The sequence below is a fragment of the Ursus maritimus genome, unplaced genomic scaffold (genome assembly GCF_017311325.1).
Source record: "Ursus maritimus isolate PB19 unplaced genomic scaffold, ASM1731132v1 scaffold_19, whole genome shotgun sequence".
NCBI classification, from domain to species: Eukaryota; Metazoa; Chordata; class Mammalia; order Carnivora; family Ursidae; genus Ursus; species Ursus maritimus.
The window spans coordinates 27,654,615-27,678,472 of NW_024424341.1; the positions used below are offsets into that span (position 1 = coordinate 27,654,615).

General features: G+C 45.0%; 1 protein-coding gene across 1 annotated transcript in view; it reads left to right on the forward strand.

Moving 5' to 3' along the window:
- Positions 1–23,858, forward strand: part of HYDIN (HYDIN axonemal central pair apparatus protein) — a 394,665-nt gene that overhangs the window by 349,054 nt on the left and 21,753 nt on the right. Inside the window, exons 70-80 of the mRNA XM_008702363.2 lie at positions 2,767–2,974; positions 4,140–4,352; positions 4,824–4,962; positions 6,041–6,206; positions 9,155–9,302; positions 9,740–9,947; positions 10,488–10,709; positions 14,360–14,529; positions 16,767–16,965; positions 18,712–18,870; positions 20,685–20,962. Coding sequence (XP_008700585.2) covers positions 2,767–2,974; positions 4,140–4,352; positions 4,824–4,962; positions 6,041–6,206; positions 9,155–9,302; positions 9,740–9,947; positions 10,488–10,709; positions 14,360–14,529; positions 16,767–16,965; positions 18,712–18,870; positions 20,685–20,962 — 2,110 coding nt within the window. The remainder of the gene's footprint in view (positions 1–2,766; positions 2,975–4,139; positions 4,353–4,823; positions 4,963–6,040; positions 6,207–9,154; positions 9,303–9,739; positions 9,948–10,487; positions 10,710–14,359; positions 14,530–16,766; positions 16,966–18,711; positions 18,871–20,684; positions 20,963–23,858) is intronic.

Below are 23,858 nucleotides of genomic sequence, written 5' to 3' on the forward strand. Positions count from 1 at the left end.
CATGCTGTCTTTGTGATCACAGCTTTGTAGTACAGCTTGACATCCGGCAACGTGATGCCCCCAGCTTTGTTTTTCCTATTCAACAGTTCCTTGGCGATTCGGGGCCTTTTCTGGTTCCACACAAATTTAAGGGCTGTTTGTTCCAGTTCTTTGAAAAATGTCATTGGTATTCTGATCGGGATGGCATTGAAAGTGTAGATTGCTCTGGGTAGCATGGACATTTTAACTATGTTAATTCTTCCGATCCATGAGCATGGAATATCTTTCCATCTTTTTGTGTCTTATTCAATGTCTTTCAAGAGTGATTTATAGTTTCTAGAATATAGATTCTTTACATCTGGTTAAGTTAATTCTGAGATAACGTATGATTTTTGGTGCTGTTGTAAATGGAATGGATTCCCTAATTTCTATTTCTTCAGTCTCATTGTTTGTGTATAGAAATGCAACTGATTTCTGAGCATTGATTTTGTATCCCGCCACATTACTGAATTGCTCTATAAGTTCTTGTAGTTTGGGGGTGGAGTCTTTTGGGTTTTCTGTATAGAGTATCATGTCATCTGCGAAGAGAGACAGTTTGACTTCTTCTCTGCCAGTTTGGATACCTTTTATCCCTTTTTGTTGTCTGATTGATGTTGCAAGGACTTATAGTACTATGTTGAATAATAATGGCGAGAGTGGGCATCCTTGTCGTGTTCCTGATCTTAAGGGAAAGGCTTTCAGCTTTTCTCTGTTGAGAATGATATTCGTTGTAGGCTTTTCATAGATGGTTTTTCTGAAATTGAGGAATATATCCTCTATCCCTACACTCTGAAGGGTTTTAATCAGGAAAGGATGCTGTATTTTGTCAAATGCTTTTTCTGCATCAATTGAGAGGACATATGGTTCTTGACTCTTTTCTTGTTGATATGATCTATCACACTGATCGATTTGGGAATGTTGAACCACCCTTGCATCCCAGGAATGAATCCCACTTGGTCTTGTTGGGTAATCCTTTTAATATACTGTTGGATCCTATTAGCTAGAATCTTGTTGAGAATTTTGGCATCCATATTCATCAGGGAAATCGGTCTGCAATTCTCCTTTTTGATGGGGTCTTTGCCTGGTTTGGGGATCAAGGTAATACTGGCCTCATAGAATGAGTTTGCTAGTTTTCCTTCTGTTTTTATTTTTTGAAACAGCTTCAGGAGAATAGGTATTATTTCTTCTTTGAATGTTTGGTAGAATTCCCCAGGGAATCCGTCAGGCCCTGGACTATTGTTTTGGGGGAGGTTTTTGATCACTGCTTCAATCTCTTCATACTTAATAGGTCTGTTTAAATAATCAATTTATTCCTGTTTCAGTCTTGGTCATTTATAGGTTTCCAGGAAGGCATCCGTTTCTTCCAGGTTGTTTAATTTATTGGCATAAAGCTGTATAAAAGTTTCTAATGATCCTTCCTATTTCATTGGTGTTGGTCCTGATCTCGCCCCTTTCGTTCATAATTTTATTAAATTGGGTCCTTTCTCTATTCTTTTGAATAAGTCTGGCCAGTGGCTTATCGATCTTATTTATTCTTTCAAAGAACCAGCTTCTAGTTCTGTTGATCTGCTCTACTGTGCTCCTGGTTTCTAATTCATTGATCTCTGCTCTAATCTTGGTCAGCTGCCTTCTCGTGCATGGGTTAAGCCTGTTCTTCTGTTCCAGCTCCAGCTTCTTGAGGTGAGAATATAAAAACTGCATTTTAGATTTTTCTATTCTTTTGAGTGAGGCTTGGATGGCTATGTATTTTCCCCTTAGGACTGCCTTTGCAGTGTCCCATAGGTTTTGGACCGATGTGTTTTCATTCTCATTGGCCTCCAAAAATTGTTTAAACTGATTTTTAATTTCCTGGTTTACCCAATCATTCTTGAGCAGGATGGTTCTTAGTTTCCAAGTGTTTGAGTTTCTTCCAAATTTTTCCTTGTGATTGAGTTCCAGTTTCAAAGCATTGTGGTCTGAGAATATGCGGGGAATAATCTCAGTCTTTTGGTATCAGTTGAGACCTGTTTTGTGACCCAGTATATGGTCTATTCTGGAGAAAGTTCCATGTGCATTCAAAAAGAATGAATATTCTGTTGTTCTGAGGTGTAGTGTTCTGTATATATCTATGAGGTCCATCTGGTCCAGTATGTCATTCAAAGCTCTTGTTTCTTTGTTGCTTTTCTGCTTAGGTGATCTGTCTATTGCTGAGAGTGGAGTGTTGAGGTCCCCTACTATTAATGTATTATTATCTATATGTCTCTTTATTCTGGTTAAGAGTTGGCTTGTGTATCTAGCTGCTCCCCTGTTGGGGGCATAGATATTTATAATTGTCATATCCACTTGTTGGATACATCCTTTAAGAATAATATAGTGTCCTTCTGTATCTCTAACAACAGTCTTTAGTTTAACATCTAATCTGTCTGATATGAGAATTGCTACCCCAGCTTTCTTTTGAGGTCCATTGCACAGCCCATTATTCTTGAGGCAGAAGACCAGGAGACAACTCCTTGACCCACCCCCTTGAGCCAAAAAGAAACAACTTTGAAAACTTGAGAGAATTAACAGAAGTATTTTCATGAGTCTCCTAGGAGAGATATGAACCAATTCCTTACCCCTTAGTGCCCAAAATTGAGTATACCTGCTAGAAGAGGTGAGCCCACAGACCCCACGGAGGGTCCCTGAGGACGTGTGAGTGGGCTGCCTTCCACCTGCCCTCCCACTGCAAATGCAGAAGGAATATCACTGGCTGTCTCTGTTTGCCCGCAGGTTCCTCTCAAAAAGACCAACTTAGCCAGGGCACGCTGCACACAGTCAGCACCCTGGACAGTGCCATCAACCACTGGAATGACGTTTCCCTGCCACCCTTCTCCGTGGAGCCCTCCTCAGGCACTGTGCCTGTGGGGAAGACTCAGAAGCTCAAAGTGAAATTCTCCCCGCTGGAGGTTGGAGACTTTGAGGGCAATCTTTTCTGCCAGTAAGGAGATGTGCTCCCCGGAACAAAGCTCCACATCTCCTATCCTGTTTTCTGTCCCACCACTACCAACATTCTTTCCAGCCTTGGAAAATTGTTACATTTCCCTTTGGAAAGAGTCAACGGGGCCAGGATTTGGAAGATACGGAGAATCTGGTCTTTTGTATTACTCACCAACACTCTCTAGACTCTTCCTCCCGCCCCCTTCCCCCTTCCCAGCCACATAGAGGATTCCACTGAGCAACAGGATGGCTGACAGACAGATGGGTTCCAGTCCTTGGGCACGTAGGAACTTAGGAAAAGTTTCTTGTACCTTTTCTGAGGCTTGGTTTCCTCATGTAGAAAGGAAATAACAATACCCACCTTGTGCAGTTGCCATGAACATTAAATGAGTCGATTCAAGTGCAGACTTCACACAGAACCTGGCACACAGTGAGCACAATCCACGTACATGGTGCTAGTGGAGGTGGTAGACGTGATGCCTTGGTGAGCAACAGGGGGGGCCCAGACCCAATTCGAGAAAAGCCAATCCAGTAACTTCTAGCAATGAAAGCCCCTGATGTGCTAGCCAGTCCCAGGAAAGCTCCAAGTACAATACCTACCTTACAGAGGAACTGTGTGAACCCTGGCATGGGGCAGCGAGACCTACATGAGCCATAAGAGCTTTGTGGAGCCCCTGCAATCTACCGCAGGGACCCCTCCCACATCTGGGCCCCTAAATGTGGTGCTGGGGCCAAGTCTGCTCACATCCAGTTCACCTTCACCGAGGAGCTCAGGCTGCTCTTTTAGGATTTCTCTGTCAATGTTCATACCCCGGTAGATGCCTATGGAGGACCCAGAGCAGGACTCTGCTCAATTTACAGCAGGGAGATTTTGTCACCACTGCTGGAGGGATAACTTGGGGCCACACTTAGATACAGAAAAAGAGCCAGAATTCAGCCGCCACTGCCTCAGCCCATTCATGCATTCATCTACTCAACAGTTACGGAACGAACACCTACCATGTATCATGCACTGTTCAGGGACTGAGATTATGTTGTTGACCAGGACAGACCCGGTCTCTGCTTTCATGGAGCTCACATTCTGGTGGATATAATAATTCATTTCCAACCAACTCAGAAAGCAATGATTGATTTAAAAATAAGTAAGAGTAACCTTTTCGTCTCAGGATTCCCAACCTGCCACCTGGAGAGCAAGGTCCAGTCCTATCAACAAAAGGGCGGAGCCTCTTGCCCTTCTGCCACTTTGACCTGAAACACTCCGACTACATCAGCGGTCATCGGCGCAACCCAGATCTCCGAGGGCCTAGTGGTGCGGCTCTGGACTCAAACACGCGGGTGATTGAGTTCACCAGTGTGGGCATAGGAGGGAAGAGTCTCCGGTGAGTTGCCTAGGTTTGCATTTGTTGAGTTCCTATCAGTCAGTCCTTCTAAAGAATGGAGAGGAAGGATTCAGGGAAGTCGGTGAGGCTAATTCCTAGAAGCAGGCTTGAACTACTGGGGTTGGACTTTGGAGAACTTCTCCAGTAAGGAAGCTGGATTTTGTCTCCTTAGTATCAACATTGGGGAAAATCTGGAGGACAGAAACATAGAATCCCTGACCACCACCTTAACCACAGAGGATCATTGGAACAGAAGCACCCTGGACACCATTGTTACTCCAAAGTCCTGAACTCTAGCCATAGTCTGGAGCCCCATTTGAGATGCAGTTTTCATTTCTATGATAATGAAATGCCCAGACAAGATCTACTTCCCACAGAGGGGGACTGTGCTAGGGAAGGTCATAAGAAAGTTTCTCTTATTCCTCAACCCCCCGTTTCACTCTCTGCTATCAATTCTTCCCCATTGGCCAGGACTTTTACAATTCTGAACCCCACTAATAGCACCTACACCTTCTGCTGGATCTCTGAAGAATCTGAGAGTCTCCAGAACCCTCCAGCCTTCACATGCCTTACAGAGAAGGGCCTCGTCCACCCGGAAAAGAAAGCTGAGGTGTGTGTGTGAATGAAGACCACCCGACCCAGGACTTTAATCATTCTCTCGCTCTCTCGCTCTCTCACTCTCTCGCTTTCTCTCTCTCTGCATAGTAAGTGTGCTGTAGACCATAGTTAGAGTGAGGGAGGACAGCCCAAGGGTGCATCAATCAATATTCCTTGAGTGGCATAGACATCAGGCAGTCCTCATGAACAGGACAGACCTGAGTTCTCTTGGTTGACCATGGAGATATGGAGAGCTCTAGCATTTGCAGTTTTAAAACCTGAAACTATTAAAGCAGGGAAGGGAAGCTGGACACTAATGCCCAGGGACTCCAGGACTCATAAAATAACAGGAAGACTTATTTTTTTTTTCCTAAGGAGCTGACAGCAGGAAAAGGATACAGATGTGTTTTTACTTGGTCAAGCCAAAGGGCAAAACAGAAAAGTGGGTCCTGTCCCACAGCTCAGTCCTCATATTTACGCAGTGGTATAGGGTCTAGGGTCAGACTTAAAGAAGCATGAATTCATGCCAAAACAGATCTATGGGCCCTGTATCTGTAAGTTCTGCAGAGAACCTCAGACGCAGAAATAAATCCATGAAATAGAAATTATGAATTCATATGCCTTTGGAAAGTTCCCACAGATAAATGGAGAAGGCCCAGGGGACAATGACAGGGAATGCTGAGCCCAGCTCTGGCTGGCTGAGTGCTTCCCTGTCAGATGACCACACACAGACAAGTAGGCCCAGGGTTGCCAGTTTTCCCAAACTTCTTGAGAAAAGCCAAAATTCCATATTTCTCTCAGATTCTCTCTATTTTTACATGCCAAAGAAAGACATGGTGTGGAATATGGCAGCCCAGCCATCAGAGGCTGTGGGTGGGGTAGACCCTCTCAGGAGGACCTGTGGGCAGGGCAAACAGACATTGATATTGCTGGAACAGCCACACTTACGTGCCTTCACAGAGACATTAGAAAGGTAGGGGTGACCTGGCAATGTCAGCCATCATAACCCCAGCACCAGGAAGCCTCCAAGGGCATGTGGAACAAGCAAACAGAAACGCCTTTTACCCCTCTGTTCCGAACTGTCTTCTTAGATTGTCTTCCAGTTCACACCTTTCCATCTGGACATCACAGAAGCATTCTGGACTTTCTTAATCCCCGAACACAACATCACCGTCCCTTTCCTACTGGTAGGCAAAGCCACCGATCCTCTCATCAATCTGAACAAGTCACACCTCAACTTCAGTTGTCTCCTCATTGGTAAGGCTACCCTGTTGGTTTATGTTTGAGCTGGTGTGACTTGCGAGGGAGGGGAGTAGGGCTGACCCAGCAATGAGCTCCAGGAGCAGACTTGGGTGGGACACTTTTCCTGGTGCCTGTCAGAAGTACTCTATCACTGTTCACAAAGCCATGAAACATTTATCTCTCAATCTGATTTCCATCAGTTATCTTCTAAACCCACACACTAATAACCTAAGAGCATTTAGAAGCCTTGCTACAGATCCTACTTGTTAGATTCCTTGAAGGTCTGGACTGACTGTGTTCATTTCCAGAGCCTCACGTTATCCCTGTCTTACTTGAATGGGCCTCCGGAGGATGGGCTGTATTCGTTTGCCTCTCAGTCTGTGCCACAGTGAGCAGATTGCTCTGCCGTCCTCTCATATACTTATGCAGCTCAGCAAATATTCCTGAGCCCCCTGTATGACTCAGGCACTCTCTGTGAGCTGAGAAAGCTGTAGATAAAGCCAAAGGCCCCACCCTCACAGTGGTTACATTCTAGTAATAGAAAGCAGACTACCAAAAAAGAAAAAAAAAATATATATATATATAGCATGTCAGATGTTAGTAAGTATTCTAGTGAAGAATAAAGCAGGATAGGGAGAATAAAGGATGCCAGTAGGCAGTGGGAAAGTGACATTTGATCAGAGACCTGAAGGAAATAAAGGAAGTGATTGCCAGGTTCCTTATCACACGGATGGGGGGGGGGGGCTGCGTGTGTGTTGTAAAACACAACTAAAGCCAGAGGATGTTTTAGTAACTCATTAGATTTTATATTTAGAAAAGTAACACTCTTTATAATAAGACAATCTGTTATACAAGGAAAATTTTAATATCTCTCCACCCATCCTTCCCATCAAAGGAAACCCATGTTAACAGGTTATTATGTAATATTTCCATACATTTCTTATACCGATACATATAAATAGGTGGGAGGAGGTTTCAGAAGGTTTTGAACAAATAAATGGACAGTATAGCATAAGAATAATAACAGCACTCTTAACTATAGAGAACAAGCAGATGGTTACCAGAGCGGGGTGGGTAGGGGGATGGTGATGAAACAGGTGATGGGGACTAAGGAATGGACTTGTCGTGGTGAGCGCCAGGTGATATATGAAAGTGTTGAATCACTCTGTTGTACACCTGAAACTAATATAACACTGTGTGTTAACTAACTAGAATTAGAATAAAATTAAATAAATAAAAACAGCAACAGCAAGACAAACAGAATTTAATCTGGGAATGCAAGGGTGGTGCATTTCAATATAATGATTATTTCAACAGATAAAAGAACAACCATGTGATCATATGAATATATACTAAAAAGCCTTTGCTAAAATTCAGCAGAAATCCTCAACAGAAATTCTAATAGTAAGATAGGAATAGAGGGAAAACCTTAAATAGAGAAGACTATCCAGGGGCACCTTGGTAGTTCAATCAGTTAAGCATCCAACTCTTGATTTCGGCTCAGGTCGTGATCTCAGGGTTATGAGATGGAGCCCCTTGTCGGGCTTTGTGCTGAGTGTGGAGGCTGCTTGGGATTCTCTCTCTCCCTCTGCCCCTCTCCCCTGCTCACACATACGTTCACACTGGCTCTCTCTCTCTCCCTCTCCCTCAAAAAAAAGAAGACTAACCAAAATCAAAAGACAAATATTATCCTGTAACAAACCACTGAAACCACTTCAGTTAAAATCAGGAATTAGGCAAGGATGCTCATTATCATCATTATTATTGAATGCTTTCTTGGTGATTTTAGCAAATACAATAAAATAAGAAAATTCAATAATTGGCATAAACATTAGGGGAAAAGAGACAAAACTATCTCATTTGCTGTTGTTGGTGACTTCATACATAGAAAACCTCAAGAGGCTCTAGAGAAAAGCAAAACAAACCACTAGAATCAACAAGATAATTTAGTAAGTGGCTGGATGTAAGACAATTATGTAAAAATCAATAGTTTTTCTTTCTTTTAGCAATAAGCACCTAGAAACAGAAACAAAAAATCCATTCAATATTGACAAAACCTATGTAATATCTAGGATAAATGTAACAAGAAAAGCACAGGACCTATATGAAGAAAACTACAAAATCTTATTAAAATGCCCCCAAACAAGATGTGAACATATACCAGTTCTCTCAAGATTAAATGCAAATTTAATCAAGTTCCAATTAAAATCGCAGCTGGTGTTGCCAGATAAAACACAGGATGCATAGTCAAATTTGAATTTCAGATAACAATGAGTAATTTTTTAGTATTAGCGTGTCAGTAGAAGTATGTTTCATGCAATATTTGGGACATACTTATACTAAAAATATATATATATTTCCTAAATCTGGTAACTTTAATCCCAAAAGGATGGGGGGTGGGGGGACAATTGGATAAAATGATCCTAAAGTATATGTAAAAAAAAAACAAATGCTCTGCAGTAATCAAGGGAAGTAAGAAAAAGCAAAATAATGACAGATGTATTCGGGCCCCATTGGGACTCTGATGACATACCTGAGCTCTGATTCAAAAGAGTTTAATGCAGGGACTATTTACAAAGATATGGGCAGAGTTAGGGGGCCTACCAGGGAGGGTAAAGCCCTCATTAACAAAAAGCATTAGTTGCAAAGGAACAAGGAGAGAAAATAATGTCATCAGAATCACCTGAGGCATGTGTGACCAAGGCAGAAGCCACCTAGCCAGAGCATGCAATTGATGGAATAAAATTCTGGAAGGAAGACAGGAATCTCTCCAGGGGAAGAAGGTCACTTATAGAGCAGCCGGAAGGAAGAGGTAGTCAAAGACTGAAGAGCTTGGGAAGAGAGAGAAAAGAAGTTGAAGAGTTTTTTTAAGAAGCTTTCCTCTTGCCTGAGGAGCAGTATCTGCTGAGATACTTGAGAAGCAGGCATGAGGCCTTCACTGAGAGCCAGTGTTTCTGTCTTAGGCAGAGAAGCCAGGGAGACCGTGCAGATCATCAACAAGGAGGAGCAGGGGTTCCATTTTGCCTTCCAGGACAACTCACGATATTCTGAAGGTTTCGGCAACAGCCTGGTGATATGTCCCATGGAAGGCTGGATCCCACCATTGTCCAGGTAAAGAAAGAGTCCCCCACGACTGCACCTTCCCAGTAGAGCAGGGCTTCTAGATCTGCTAGCTAGGAGAATCTGTTTCCCTCAGAGTGCGCTGTATCAAGTGTCTTCCAACTCTAAAATTTATATCAACAATCCCATCCCTACCCTACTTATTTCCCATTGTCCATTTTCCTGATAAATTGTAGAGCACTGAGAACTTTAGACCTTCTTCTCGATATTTCCTCTGATGTTTATATTCTTTTCCCTGCTATCAATTGTATTTGTGAATTCATAAAGCAGTGTCTCACCATGTCTGGCAAATCTTCAAAACACACCATAATTTGGAATGACAATCTTTTTCCTCAGAATGCGTGTGATGAACCATCAGGCTCATATTCTTTAGCAGATTATAGCAGGTTGGCCTTGTCGGCTAATTGGCTGTCTTCTTCCCCATCCAGGTTCCCAGTTGATATTTTCTTCACACCAAAGCAGGAAGGAGATGTGAACTTTAATTTGATCTGCAATGTGAAAAAGAAAGCCCACCCTCTGACCTTAAATGTCAAGGCTGAGGGATACACTATGAATGCAGAGGTCAAATGCAAGGACAGGACCGGCTTGATCACTCTCCTGACTCCCAAAGAGACTAACAATATCAACTTCTATGAGGTAGGAGTGTGAGAGAGCCTTGATTCATTCTCTCTCTAGTCTCTCTCTTTCTCTCTCTCTCTCTCTCTCCCACCCTCCCTCCCTCTCCACATTAGCTGGGAAAGGCAGTATGAGTGAATGTTACCTGAATCTCTCTGTTTCAAATGCCAGGGAAACTGGGAGAACAGAAACATGCCAGAAGCATCTGCATCCTCAGAATGCATATAGTTTTAATGTGAAAACTTACTTTATTTTTCAGGGGGTGGCAAGATGGTAGGGAAGGGAAGAATACTTGTATTAAACATACAGGAAGGATGTTTGTCTACCAAGGGAGGTCTAAAAATTAAATTGCCATCTTACTCACATATGAGGGTCCCCTAACACTTAGTAGCTCTTGCAGGAATATCTGACTACATTTAGCCCATGATAGTCAACTCACTAACATCATCTGTCATCCCTGTTTCCCAAAGGATATTTTTCCCCATCATGTTACATATCCTAACCCCAGAGAAGGGAACCATGATTTGCATTCCATCAACATACTACTCTCTGTTCTCTCAGGTAGAGTTGAACGAATGTGTTCAGTGTGAACTCAGCTTTATCAACACGGGGAAGTTCAACTTCAGCTTCCAGGCAGAGCTATCTGGCCCCAAAGCCCTGCTGTCATACTTGGAATTTTCACCCATTAATGGCAGTGTGGATGTGGGGCAGAGTGCACATGCCATCTTGTCTTTCCAACCATTTAAGAAGTGTGTCTTGAAGGGCGTGGAACTCAGAATCAAGGTGAGACCATTTAACATTGGCCATGAAAGCACTAACAGCACTCTGTCTTGAGAGGTTAATTCTCCTGTATGTTCCTTGTCTTCTCCACCCTGCCAGAAGCTCCTAGAGAGTGGTCGTGTTGGAGACAGTCTCACAGTCTCTCGTATAAAGGCCTCATCTACAGTTGAGGTGCCCAGTGGATAAGTGTCCATTGAAAAGCAGTTGACCATCCATGCACTGGAATCCTATGCAGCTATTAAAATAAATAAGGGAGATGGATGGCAGGTGGAGAGGAAGCAAGAGAGGCAAAATATGTATAACATTTTCCAAGATAAGTTATTGAATGAAAAACCAAGTAATTATTATGTCCGCAGGAATGGCAGAGAAGGACCTTAGAAGAGCTGCTCTTCCATAGTGATGAGAACACTGGCAAAAACTAGCAAAAGCAGCTTTTTCAGAACTCTTGAAATTAACCAAAGGCTAGCAACAATCCTAGGATCATTTACTCAAGACAAATGGCTGAATTGTGTGTATATGCCTCATTACCTTTATTTATCTGTCAATGAACATTTAGGTTGTTTTCACATCTTGACTACCGTGAATAGTGCTACACTGAACATGAGAGTTTAATATCTCTTCAAGATCCTGATTTCAATTCCTTTGGATACCAAAGCCAAACAAAGACACCACAAGAAAAGAAAACTACAGGCAATATCCCTGATAAATATAGGTACAAATATCCTCAACAAAATGCCAGTAAATCAAATCCAACAATACATTGAAAGGATCATACACTACAATCAAGTGGGTCTTTTCTCTCGGAGGCCAGGATGGTTCAATTTACAAAAATCAATTAATGAGATATCTGACATTAACAGAACAAAGGATAAAAATCACATGATCATCTCAATAGAAGTGGGAAAAGGCATTTGACAAAATTTGTGACAAAAACTCTCAACAAAGTAGGATTAGAAGGAAAGTACCCCAACATAATAAAGGTCATATATGAAAAGCTCACAGCTAACATCATACTCATCAGTGAAAAGCTAAGAGCTTTTCCTTTAAGATCAGGAACAAGGCAAGGATGCCCACTCTCACCACTTCTGGAAGTCCTAGGCAGAGCAGTTAGACAAGAAAAAGAGAAAAGGTATCCAAATTGGAAAGGAAAAAGTAAAATTGTCCCTGTGTGCAGACAGCATGATCTTATATAGAGAAAATCCAAAAGATTCCATTAAAAAATCTGTTAGAATTGGGGTGCCTGGGTGGCTCAGTCACTTAAGCCTTCATCTCAGGTCATGATCTCAAGGTCCTGGGATTGAGCCCTGCATCAGGCTTCCTGCTCAGTGGGGAGCCTGCTTCTCCCTTTCCCTCTCCCTCTGCCTCCTGCTCCCCCTACTCATGCTCTATCAAATAAATAAATAAAATCTTTAAATTTAAAAAAATCTGTTAGAAGTAATAAAATAATTCAGTAAAGTTGCAGAACACAATGTCAACAAACCAAAAATCGGTTGCTTGTCTACACACTAACAAGAAACTATCTGAAAAGAAAATTAGGCAAATAATCTCATTTACAATATCACTTAGAAAAGGATTCAGTTCTCAGAAATAAACTTAACTAAGGTGGTGAAAGACATATATTGAAAACTACAAAACACTGATGAAAGAAATTAAAGACACAAACAGATGGAAAGACATCCTGCGTTCGTGGATGGAAAGCCTTAAGACTGTTGAAATTTCCATACTACCCACAGCCATCTATAGATTCACTGCTATCCCTATCAAAATCCCAATGGAATTTTTTTTTTTACAAATACAGAAAAACAGTTCTATGATTCATACAAAACCACGAAAGACCGCAAATAGCCGAATCAACCCTGAGAAAGAACAAGGCTAGAGACATCACACATCCTGATTTCAAAGTATATTACAAAGCTACCATCATCAAAATCGTATAGTACCAGCATCAAGACAGACACATAGACCAATGGAACAGAATACGGAGCCAGAAATAAATGCACACATTTACGGCCAACTGATTTTTGACAAGGGTTCCAAGTATACACAATGGGTAAGGAGAGTCTCTTCAACGAATGGTGCTGGGAAAACTGGATATCCATATGCAAAAGAATGAAATTGAGCCTTTCACACCATGTCACCCAAAAGTCAGCTGCAAATGGATTAAAGACTTAAACGTAATACCTGAAACTATAAAGTTCCTAGAAGACAACACTGGGGGAAAGTTCCATGACCTTGGTTTGGCAGTGACCTCATGGATATGAAACTAAGTGCACAGGCAACAAAAACAAAAGTAAAGAAGCAGGACCATGTCAAACTCAGAAGCTTCTGCACAGCAAAAGCAACAATCAACAGAGTGAAGAGACATGGTCTTTATTCATATCCTTGCGGAGAAGGCCACTGACAGAGAACCAGGGGGTACAACAATTGGAACCCAAGGTCAGTTGCTGGCCAGCCCATGATTTAGATGGACATGAAGTCATAGTACAGTCTAAAAAAAATTTTTTTTTTTCAATCAGAAGAAACAAAACTATGAAACTCCTAGCCTGGAACTCCAGGGCAATGTTGCAGCCATCTTCCCTGCGAAGTGCCAGGCATGCCGCCTCAGAAGGAGCCCATCCCTTTTGAGAACCATCCTTTTCAGAACTTTTGTGTCTTACGGCAAAAAGAAACATCACACACATCATAGTACCTTCCTGCTCTAATTGGCAGAAGAGTGGAAGATGGCAATTTTAATCCTTCCCAGGGAATCAGTCACAAAATATAAAGACTTTATAGTAAGCCTTAAGTAAGAAACTGTTTTTCAATTTATGAAGTTGTTTATGAAGACTTATACCAATTGTTATAATGTTTATTTTAATGTATTTAGGATGAATAGTGGATATTTTATTTTAAATCAATTACCAACTTACAAAATTTCATATTATAAAAAGTCTCTGAAGAGCAAATTAAACTCATGTCCCAACAGGCACATGTGTCATCTTGCTGAGAATCCAGGTATGACCCATACTGTTTATATCTTTCCACTCTTTCACCCTTGACATAGAGGCCTTTGACCTCATTCTTATCCTTTCCTGGTCACAAGGCAACCATCTGCCCTGCAGCCCTAGGTCTGCATTCAAAGTGGAAATAAGAGGAAAGAGGCTGAAGGCAAAACAAACAAAAAACCAACAACCAACCAACCAAACGTTCCCAGCAAGACTGCCTCTGTATTCAAAACAGGACACCCTCTTGTCCTCTTCTGTTTATATCCTGATGACCAGAACTATGTCTGAGTGTCAAGGAAGGATAGGAACTCAAGCGTTTTCACCCAGGCACACTGGCAACTAAGCAGAGTCCTGCTAATAGGGAACCCCTGGGAAGCAGCCAGCGGGGGGGGGGGGGGGGGGGGGGGCAATGTCTGCCATGCCTTTGCCTTCTCCCCAAATCATCACCGTGGGAGCCAATGTAAGGTCCGATTGCAGAGTATCCCACTTTGCTTTCCTCAAGTAAACGAACTTCTAACCTGTGAATCAGACCCTCTGCCCATGGAGTCCTGGCACCTGTATTTTTGTCTTTTTTTTTGAAAAGCGCCAACTGCTTTCCTCCTTCACCTGAGGACTTGAGGAGCCCTTTGCTCACACTTCTAATCAGGCTCTGCCATTCCGTCCCCACAGATCAGCCACGGCCCGACATTTCTGTGCGGCATCTCTGGCATTGCTGTGAGCCCAGCCGTTCATTTCTCCTTCACCAGCTACAACTTTGGGACCTGCTTCATCTACCAAGCTGGGATGCCCCCATACAAGCAAACCCTGCTTGTCACCAACAAGGAAGAAACGTCTATGAGGTAAGCAGACTTCCCACTTCCAGACGAGTCTCTAGCTCCTTGTGGGTCCTCCAGGTGAGGTCCTGCCAAAACAGAAGAAGAAAGATTATGGGAAAGAGTCAAACACAGCCAGGCACGAATCCGGAGACTCCTTTCCCCACCACTAATACTTGGGTAGCCGTGAGCTACTCTTCTGAAAATCTTAAAATGAGGAGGGCAGTGCCAGATGATCTGATAAGAGCTTCGGTGGCTTCCATTTATTTTCTCCACATAACAGATGTGGAAACCAAGGTCTGAAGAGTTAAAGAGTGTATTTCTCAGGCCATTACTTTGTAGTAAATAACAGATCTATACCGAGCTTAAGTCTTCCGATTAATCCAGCCTCTCTGCACCATCCCTGTGTAGAATGTTTCAGTACAGGTTTCTGGGCCTTATTCCAGACCTATTGAAACAGGATTTCCAGAGACTAGCCCAGAGACCTGTGTTTCCTCAAAGCTCTCTAGGTTAGTACTATGTAATAGAACTTTCCGGGATGGTGGAACCATTACCTATCTGTGCTGTCCAATATGGCAGCCTATAACTACTATTGCTGCAGAACACATAACTTGTGCCTGGTGCAACTGAGGGACTGAACTCTTAATTTTTTAAATTTTAATTCATTTGAATTTGAATTTGGGTAGCCACATGGGTCTAGTGGCTACCGTACTGGATAGCACAGGCCTAAGTTCGAAGCCCAGCTCTTCCCTAGCTGTGCGACCTTGGACACGTGTTCTCAACTCTCCTCGCCTGGAGATGGCGGATAATAATAGCACCTCCCCTACAGCGCTAGTAGGAGGATTAAATTAGTTCCCCAGAGAGAGTCCTGAGAACAGTGCCTGGAATGTAGGAAATGCTCAGTTATGGTTATCTGCTGCTGCCGCTGGGATCATGATGGCTATCATCCTGACGGGCAAGTTACCAGAGTGTCATGTGATGCTTGAAATGCTAATTAAAAATCATACCTACCTGCGCTCTTACCTGCATGATTTAATTCAATCAGAGTCCTACGCAAAGGCGTTAAGTTCTCCTTCTCTAAATACCTGGCAGACAGACAAGGAAGTGTTGTAGTAGAGAGGTCTCATGCCTTCCTACCCACAGGTGGAATAGAGTAGATGTGGTCTTCGAAGATGCCGTGTAGTTGGGCGATTAGGGATAACGAGAACAGCTCACCTTTGTGGAATGTTTCCTCTGTGCCCCGCTTAGTGACCAACTCAGTTGCTCTATTCCATTTAATGCTCACAACAGCCTTATGAGGTAGCTATCACTATCCCAGCTTTACAGATAAGGCAACAGAGGCCCAAAGGGGCCAAGTAACTTTTCTCAGGTCTCCTGGCTGATTAGCGATTAGAGCCCAGATCCAAACTCCTGTCTGTCTGACTCAGAGCACATACTCCTCTCCTCTGCGCTTTGCCACCCAGTTACTTAGGAAGCACTTCCCCTTCTTCCTCCTCTTCCTCCTCCTCCTCCTTCTCCTTAGAGAGAGAGAGAGAGAGAGAGAGAGAGAGAGGGCCTGCAGGGCAGGTGTGGGAGGCTCAGAGGGAAAGGGAGAGAGAATCTTTTTTTGAGAGAGAGAGAGAGAGAGAGATGAGAGAGCACACACAGAGGTAGAAGCAGGCTCCCCAGTGAGCAGGGAGCCCGATGCAGGACTCGATCCCAGGGCTTTGGGATCATGATCTGAGCTGAAGGCAGATGCTTAACGACTGAGCCACCCAGGCACCCCAGGAAGAGAGAATCTTAAGCAGGCCCTATGCCCATCACAGAGCCCAATGCAGGGTTCCATTTCACAACCCTGAGATTATGACCCAAGCTGAAATCAAGAGGCAGATAGTTGACTACTTAGCCACCCAGGTGCCCCAGGAAGTATTTCCTTCTTATGAGAGGGTACAAAGCCATGAGCTGCATTTTCCAGAAAGAGAGGACAAATAGGATGCAAAGAGCATCGAGCAAAGGGCCATGGCACTTTTGAGTTTGAGGCCCATTTCTGCCAGGATCTCAGGGTGTGATTTGGGGTAAGTACCTTGATTATTTCAGAGGGGGTGTGGGCTGGACCACTGCTGAGGTCCCTTCCATCCTGTGACTCCAGGGCAGCAGGGCAGGAAAGCCATCAGTACCCAGCTCAGAGAGACAAGGGGACAGAATCGGTCTTTCTGGGTGACTTAAACGTGTTCACTGACCTCCAGGAGCTCTAACATCCACACCTTCCTCCTGATTTCCTATAGCTTAGACTGTCTGTACACCAATACCACGTACCTCGAGGTGAACTTCCGTGTCGATGTGATAAAGCCGGGAAAGACACTGGAGATTCCAATCACCTTTTATCCTCGAGAAAGTATCCAATACAGAGAACTCATTCCCTTTGAAATCAATGGGCTCTCACAACAAGTAATTGAAATCAAAGGGAAAGGCACCGAAATGAAGGTAAGAAAAAAGCCACTGGAGAGATCCTCAGGCTTGGCACCCTCCTTTTGGCCCTCCCAGCCACCTGTGCCCCCCTGAGCCCACTCTTCCTTTCCTCTCCACCTGTCCAGCCCCCAAGCTCCTCTGTCAGAGGCTAGCCAGTCCCACCGAAGGATGAACTGTCAAATCTGACTCTTATTCGGTACCAAACTTTAGTGCATCATAGGCTACAAGGAGAAACATTCTTTTTCTTGGAGAAGTTTGAGACCATCAGATGCATGATCCCGAGCACATCCTTCTCCTCTTAGGTCAGAGTGTGTTTTGTTTTCAGGTTTAATGGGCCAGATTTGGTTTGGATAGCAGTTTGTTTTGGCTATGTATGCGGACACACGTTTCAATTGTGGACCATCTTTCCTTAACGCCACATTGATCAATATTCTCTGCCAGGCACAGATCCCAGGATTATGTTTGATTGAGGGCATCTCTTCTAAGTAGGTGCCCCTAATGAAAGTGCTGCTGCTAATCCCTTTGTCCCCAGTGTCTGGTAAACATTTAAGGCGTCTGTTTGGTGAGCATGTTTGCATTTTAATAGGACGTTTTGGAAGATGGAAGGCTTTCCCAGATGCTTAGGAATGCAGGGGACATTTCAGCCACAGAGAGAAGATACGGGAGGGATGGGAGGGAGGTATCCCTGGCAGCCTTTCCATCAAGCTAGAGTAACCGGAGGACATGGCCACCTGGGGTGTCTGTACCCAAGCTGGAGAGGGGGTCTCTTCCAATCTCACTTGTTCATTCTGTCACTCAGTCACTCTGCACTCGCTGTGTGCCAGGTACATCAGGGAAAATCTGGAGGGGACTTCCAGTGGTACAGGCTGCTGCTAGGGACTCTCAGCTTTGGAGACAGAATGGAAACATGTGGGCTGGATATGAAGAAGGCTGAGGGGCAGAGGGTGCGCAGTTTAGGGACTGATTGAATGGCAGTGACCTGTGGGTGCTGCTAAGACCTGCGGGCCAGGCCCAGCCTGACCTTGATCCATCCTGGCCAACACTGGGATCGGTGCCCTATGAGAACTTGGAAGCATGTCCACTGTTCCACCCTGGCTGCCACCATTCTAGCCTGAATAGTCGGCACCTATCACTCCTCCAAGCGTTCTGTCCCACCATCTTCTAGCCCGTCTCCACAGAGACACAAGCCAGAGCACTCACAAAATACGTGCTTGATGGGGTCACTGCATGCAGCCCTGGCTTCCCACTTCTCTCAGCACAAGCCCTGACTACCTTCAAGCCTGTCTTCTCAGTGTGCCCCTCATTCCTAAACACGGGACTTGACTGAGCCACTCCTCCGAGTCAGGGCCTCGCCACAGGGTGTCCCCTTTCCCCGGGGTGCCCTCCAACCTCACACCCACCCTGACTCAAACGGACTAGATCCTACCCTTCCTTTAGCTCCCAGTGCCGTGTAGACATGCCTTCTCAGGCAGGCCTCCCCAGAACCGCCGGCCAGTTCAGCCTCTGTAATGCGCTCTCAAGGTATCCTGAGCTTTTCCTTCACGACCCTTGACCCTGTTGTAATTGTGTAATGAGCTGCCTAGGGGGTAGTTGATGCCCATGAATGTTTACTGGGTGAGTGAACGCCCCTCCCGTATGAAGAAGGCGGGACACTGAGAGAGAGGAGCCACCCTGGCCTCACCAGAGTGGATGTATCATGATGGTTATTTTTCTTGGTAACTGATGAAGCCCTCCCTCCCTGCTCTCTTTCTTGTTCTGTAGATTTCAGTCCTAGATCCAGCCAACAGGATTGTGAAGTTAGGAGCTGTCCTGCCAGGACAGGTTGTGAAAAAAACGGTTTCCATCATGAACAGCAGCCACACCCAGCTCACATTCAGCCAGTCGATCCTGTTCTCAACTCCAGAACTCCAGGAACCCACGGTTGGTGCTCAGGGCTCCCGGTGGGCTCTTCACACTTCCTGATGATACGGGTGACTTTGCTAGCAACACTGACCGCTCACGCTTCTCGTGCACCTACAACGTGCCAGACCATTCTAAGAGCTTCCCATGTGCTTCCTCTGAGCGTCTTTACAGAAACAGTATAGGGCTAGTGCTTTCATTATTCTCATTTTACATGGAAGGACACCAGTGCTTAGAGACACTGTGTACTTTGAAAGGGCAGCAGAGTGAAAGAGGAAGGGGTGGGATTCAGTAGATCTGGATTCTCATGAATATATATCCTGTAGAAAGTTTGAAAAATACAGAAAGTCATAAAGAAAACCATTTTCCCCATAATCTCACACCCAGAAAGAATCACTTACAAACAACCACCTTCTTGCCGTCTGCCCACCCGGCAGAGAGACAGTGAGATCAAGCTGCCTAGCGTCTCTTCTTACAAGGGCTCTAGTCTTGTCATGAGGAACCCACTCTCATGACCTCATCTAAACTTAATTACCCGCTAAAGGCTGAACGCCACTCACATATGAATTTGGGGACACAATTCAGGCCACAGCAAGGTGGATGTGATATAGACGGATCTGGTGGAGTTTCCAGTCTTCAAGGGTCACTGACCCAGAAATAACACCCGAACAGCCTAGAAGCTGCAGAGGCAGGGTGTGACTTGGGAAGGGGCAGCTCAGAGGACAGCTGGGGGCTGTTGGGAGGCCCCGCAGTGGAGAGAGGCCTGTACCAAGTTTAGGGTGAAGAGGTGTCTTGCAGGCAGACAGGCTGGGGAGAGGTGTGCTTGCAGGCGCAGGAACCTGTGTCCCAGAGGGCCTGTGCTTGTGGACATCCAGGTGTGAGGTGGTGCAGCAGGAGCGCTGCGAACCATCTGGGGATCGCCGGATACAGGGAAATGGGCCGAGAGAGCTAGCCAGAGCCAGAGAGCGGGGGCAGCTCATCCCAGGGCCCATGCTGCCATCCAGAGACAGGGCAGACTTGTTGGTTTCATTTCCTCATTCATCCAAGGCGACATCCTCAGTGCCACTGGGGACCCCCGACTGTTGGGCCAAGCTACTTTTGCCTCTTTCGGCAATGAGTGACCTGTACTGGCACAGTGGCCCCAGGCTTGGCCTCCAACATCATGGTGTTTGGAGAAATCCCTAAGATCACGGTCCCAGTGCAGTTTTTGGCCCATCTCACCCCTGCCACCACAGTCCACTGCTCTGCACCCCAGGGAGCACAAGCAAGGAAGGAGCCTCGGCTTCCTTAGAGCAGATTTTGATTATTTCTGCCAGGACAAAAGGGGAAGGGGAGAACATACAAATTTAACCAGCAGTTCTCAGACTCTAGGACATGTGGGTCAGGGCACTTTTGAAGATGCGAGCTCTAAGCTCTCCCAAAATTCAGATGGCCTGGGGAGGGACTTGGGAATCTGCATTTGAAACAGCGTGGTGCAGGGAGCTCAGGGAGCCTTCCTTGGAAAGATCCCAGAGCACTGAGTGTTTTCTGTTTCCTCTTATCGTACTATTTCCTCCACCAGAGAGTAGGGGTCATTTGCTGCAAGGGGTTGGAGAGAGAATGAACATTCATGGAATGCCTATTATGTGCCACGCGTTTATACAAATGATCTGAATCTTCACCATAGAGTAAGTCACAGAAAGTTTAAGTAACTTGCCAAAGATGACCCACCAGTAGGAGGGAGCAGAATGGGATCTGACCCCTGAGCTGTTGCAGCCCTAACAGCAAGACCCAGAAATGGATGCCTCCGACGCCCCGTGTCCTCAGCAACTGAGTCTCCTTGTGGTTTTGTCCAGGTCATTGCCCTGATACCGTTCCACAACATCACTCTGAAGCCCAAAGAGGTCTGTAAGCTGGAAGTCATCTTTTCCCCGAAGAAGCGCATCCCTCCCTTCTCCGAGGAGGTGTTCATGGAATGTATGGGGCTCCTGCGTCCCCTCTTCCTCCTCAGCGGCTGCTGCCAGGCCCTGGAGGTCTCCCTGGACCAGGAGCATCTCCCATTTGGGCCAGTCGTGCACCAGACACAAGCCACGCGTCGCATCCTTATGTTGAACACGGGCGATGTGGGTGCCAGGTAGGAGAGCGGCGTGCCCACCCTGAGGCTGAGCACAGCCTACACTGGCTTTGCCCTGAATCTGGACAGGACATCTATTTTACAAGTCTGGCCACTCGTTATTTCTTTCCCCTCCCTTTCACATCCCCTCCCTTCTCTCAAGATGTGACAGTGGTGGTCCCGCTAGGGTGACTGCTGCTGCCAGGATGAGTAAAATTAATATCATCAAGAACATTTGCTTGTTGCCTGTTATATGCCTGTTATATGCCCTTTACATGGCTCCTCTCTGCTAATCCCATGGCTGATGCATTTTACAGATGAGACAACTGAGATTACTTTACCAAAATCATGCATTTAGCAAGAACTTAACACTGTGCAGGTGCAATGCTGAGCATTCTTGCATATAAGCTCCCATTTAATTATCCCTGGCCCCTGTAAGCTCCTTTCTTGTCCCCATTTCACAGATGAAGGTGAGGCTTACAGAGGTCAGGTGATTGACCTGAGGTCACATAGGCAAGAAGTGAAAAAGACAGGATTGGAGCCCAAGTATATCTATGACCATTCTCCTCTCCAGGTTCTTCCCTCTAGCTAGCAGGTGCCCACCCCAGTCCCTACTCAGCCATGCCGCCATAGCCGTGCAGGCGGGCACCGCATACCTGCAGGGGGCACCCTCGCCCAGACCTCAGTGAGAACAGTGCCCTGAGGGTGCAGTGTAGTGGCCCCAGGTGCTGGAAGCACAGGTCTGCACCGCCCACCCTCTGTCTCCTGTCGGCCCACAGAGGGATGACTACACAGGGCCCTCAGGTCCCAGTGCCGCGAGGAGCAGGTGCAACTCTCCCAGGAAGGCGTCACCTCTGCCCTCCTGGATCGGACCTGAGAGGCAGCGCAGGGAGTGCTGAGAGCCACGGTCTCGGGAGGGTTCCAGGCCTGGCCCGATCACTTCCTAGCCGTGTGATCTTGGGTATACATGTGTTAGTGTGTTCATGAACATGTTTCCCACGAGTCACTTGTGGACAGTAGGATAAGATACAGCCCCTTCCCACCCTGCTCCGCTCTGAGAGGCAGCTGAGCTGTCTTTTTTTTTTTTAACGATTTTTTATTATATTATGTTAGTCACCATACAGTACATCCCCGGTTTCCGATGTAAAGTTCGATGACTCATTAGTTGTGTATAACACCCAGTGCACCATGCAATACATGCCCTCCTTACTACCCATCACTAGCTTATCCCATTCCCCCACCCTCCTCCCCTCTGAGGCCCTCAGTTTGTTTCTCATAGTCCATAGTCTCTCATGTTTCATTCCCCCTTCTGATTACCCCCCCTTTCTTTATCCCTTTCTTCCCCTACCGATCATCCTAGTTCTTATGTTCCATAGATGAGAGAAATCATATGATAATTGTCTTTCTCTGCTTGACTTATTTCACTTAGCATTATCTCCTCCAGTGCTGTCCATGTTGCAGCAAATGTTGAGAATTCGTTCTTTCTGATAGCTGAGTAATATTCCATTGTATATATGGACCACAGCTTCTTAATCCAGTTATCTGTTGAAGGGCATCTTGGCTCCTTCCACGATTTAGCTATTGTGGACATTACTGCTATGAACATTGGGGTGCATATGGCCCTTCTCTTCACTACGTCTGTATCTTTGGGGTAAGCACCCAGTAGTGCAATGGCTGGGTCATAGGGTAGCTCAATTTTTAACTTTTTAAGGGACCTCCACACTGTTTTCCAGAGTGGCTGTACCAACTTGCATTCCCACCAACAATGTAGGAGGGATCCCCTTACCAACTTGCATTCCCACCAACAATGTAGGAGGGATCCCCTTTCTCCACATCCTTTCCAACAATTGTTGTTACTTGCCTTGTCTATTTTTGCCATTCTAACTGGTGTAAGATGGTATCTCAGTGTGGTTTTGATTTGAATTTCCCTGATGGCTAATGATTTTGAACATTTTTTCATGTGTCTGTTAGCCATTTGTATATCTTCATTGGAAAAGTGTCTGTTCATATCTTCTGCCCATTTTTTGATTTGTTTATTTGTTTCTCGTGTATTGAGTTTGAGAAGTTCTTTGTAGATCTTGGATACCAGTCCTTTATCTGTAGTGTCATTTGCAAATATCTTCTCCCATTCCGTGGGCTGCCTCTTAGTTTTTCTGACTGTTTCCTTGGCTGTGCAGAAACTTTTAATCTTGATGAAGTCCCATAAATTCATTTTATCTTTTGTTTCTCTTGCCTTTGGGGATGTGTCATGAAAAAGGTTGCTTTGGCCGATGTCGTAGAGGTTGCTGCCTATGTTCTCCTCTAGAATTTTGATGGATTCCTGTCTCACATCGAGGTCTTTCATCCATTTGGAGTTTATTTTTGTGTATGGTGTGAGAGAGTGGTCAAGTTTCATTCTTTTGCATGTAGCTGTCCAATTTTCCCAGCACCATTTATTGAAGAGACTGTCTTTTTCCCACCGGATGTTTTTTCCTGCTTTATCACATATTAGTTGCCCAAAGAGCTGAGGGTCCATTTCTGGGTTCTCTATTCTGTTCCATTGGTCTATGTGTCTGTTTTTGTGCCAGTACCATGCTGTCTTTGTGATCACAGCTTTGTAGTACAGCTCGAAATCCGGCATTGTGATGCCCCCAGCTTTGTTTTTCCTTTTCAACAGATCCTTGGAGATTCGGGGCCTTTTCTGGTTCCATACAAATTTAAGGACTATTTGTTCCAGTTCTTTGAAAAATGTCCTCGGTATTTTGATCGGGATAGCATTGAAAGTGTAGATTGCTCTGGGTAGCATGGACATTTTAACTATGTTAATTCTTCCAATCCATGAGCATGGAATATTTTTCCATCTTTTTGTGTCTTCTTCAATGTCTTTCAAGAGTGATTTGTAGTTTCTAGAATATAGATCCTTTACATCTCTGGTTAA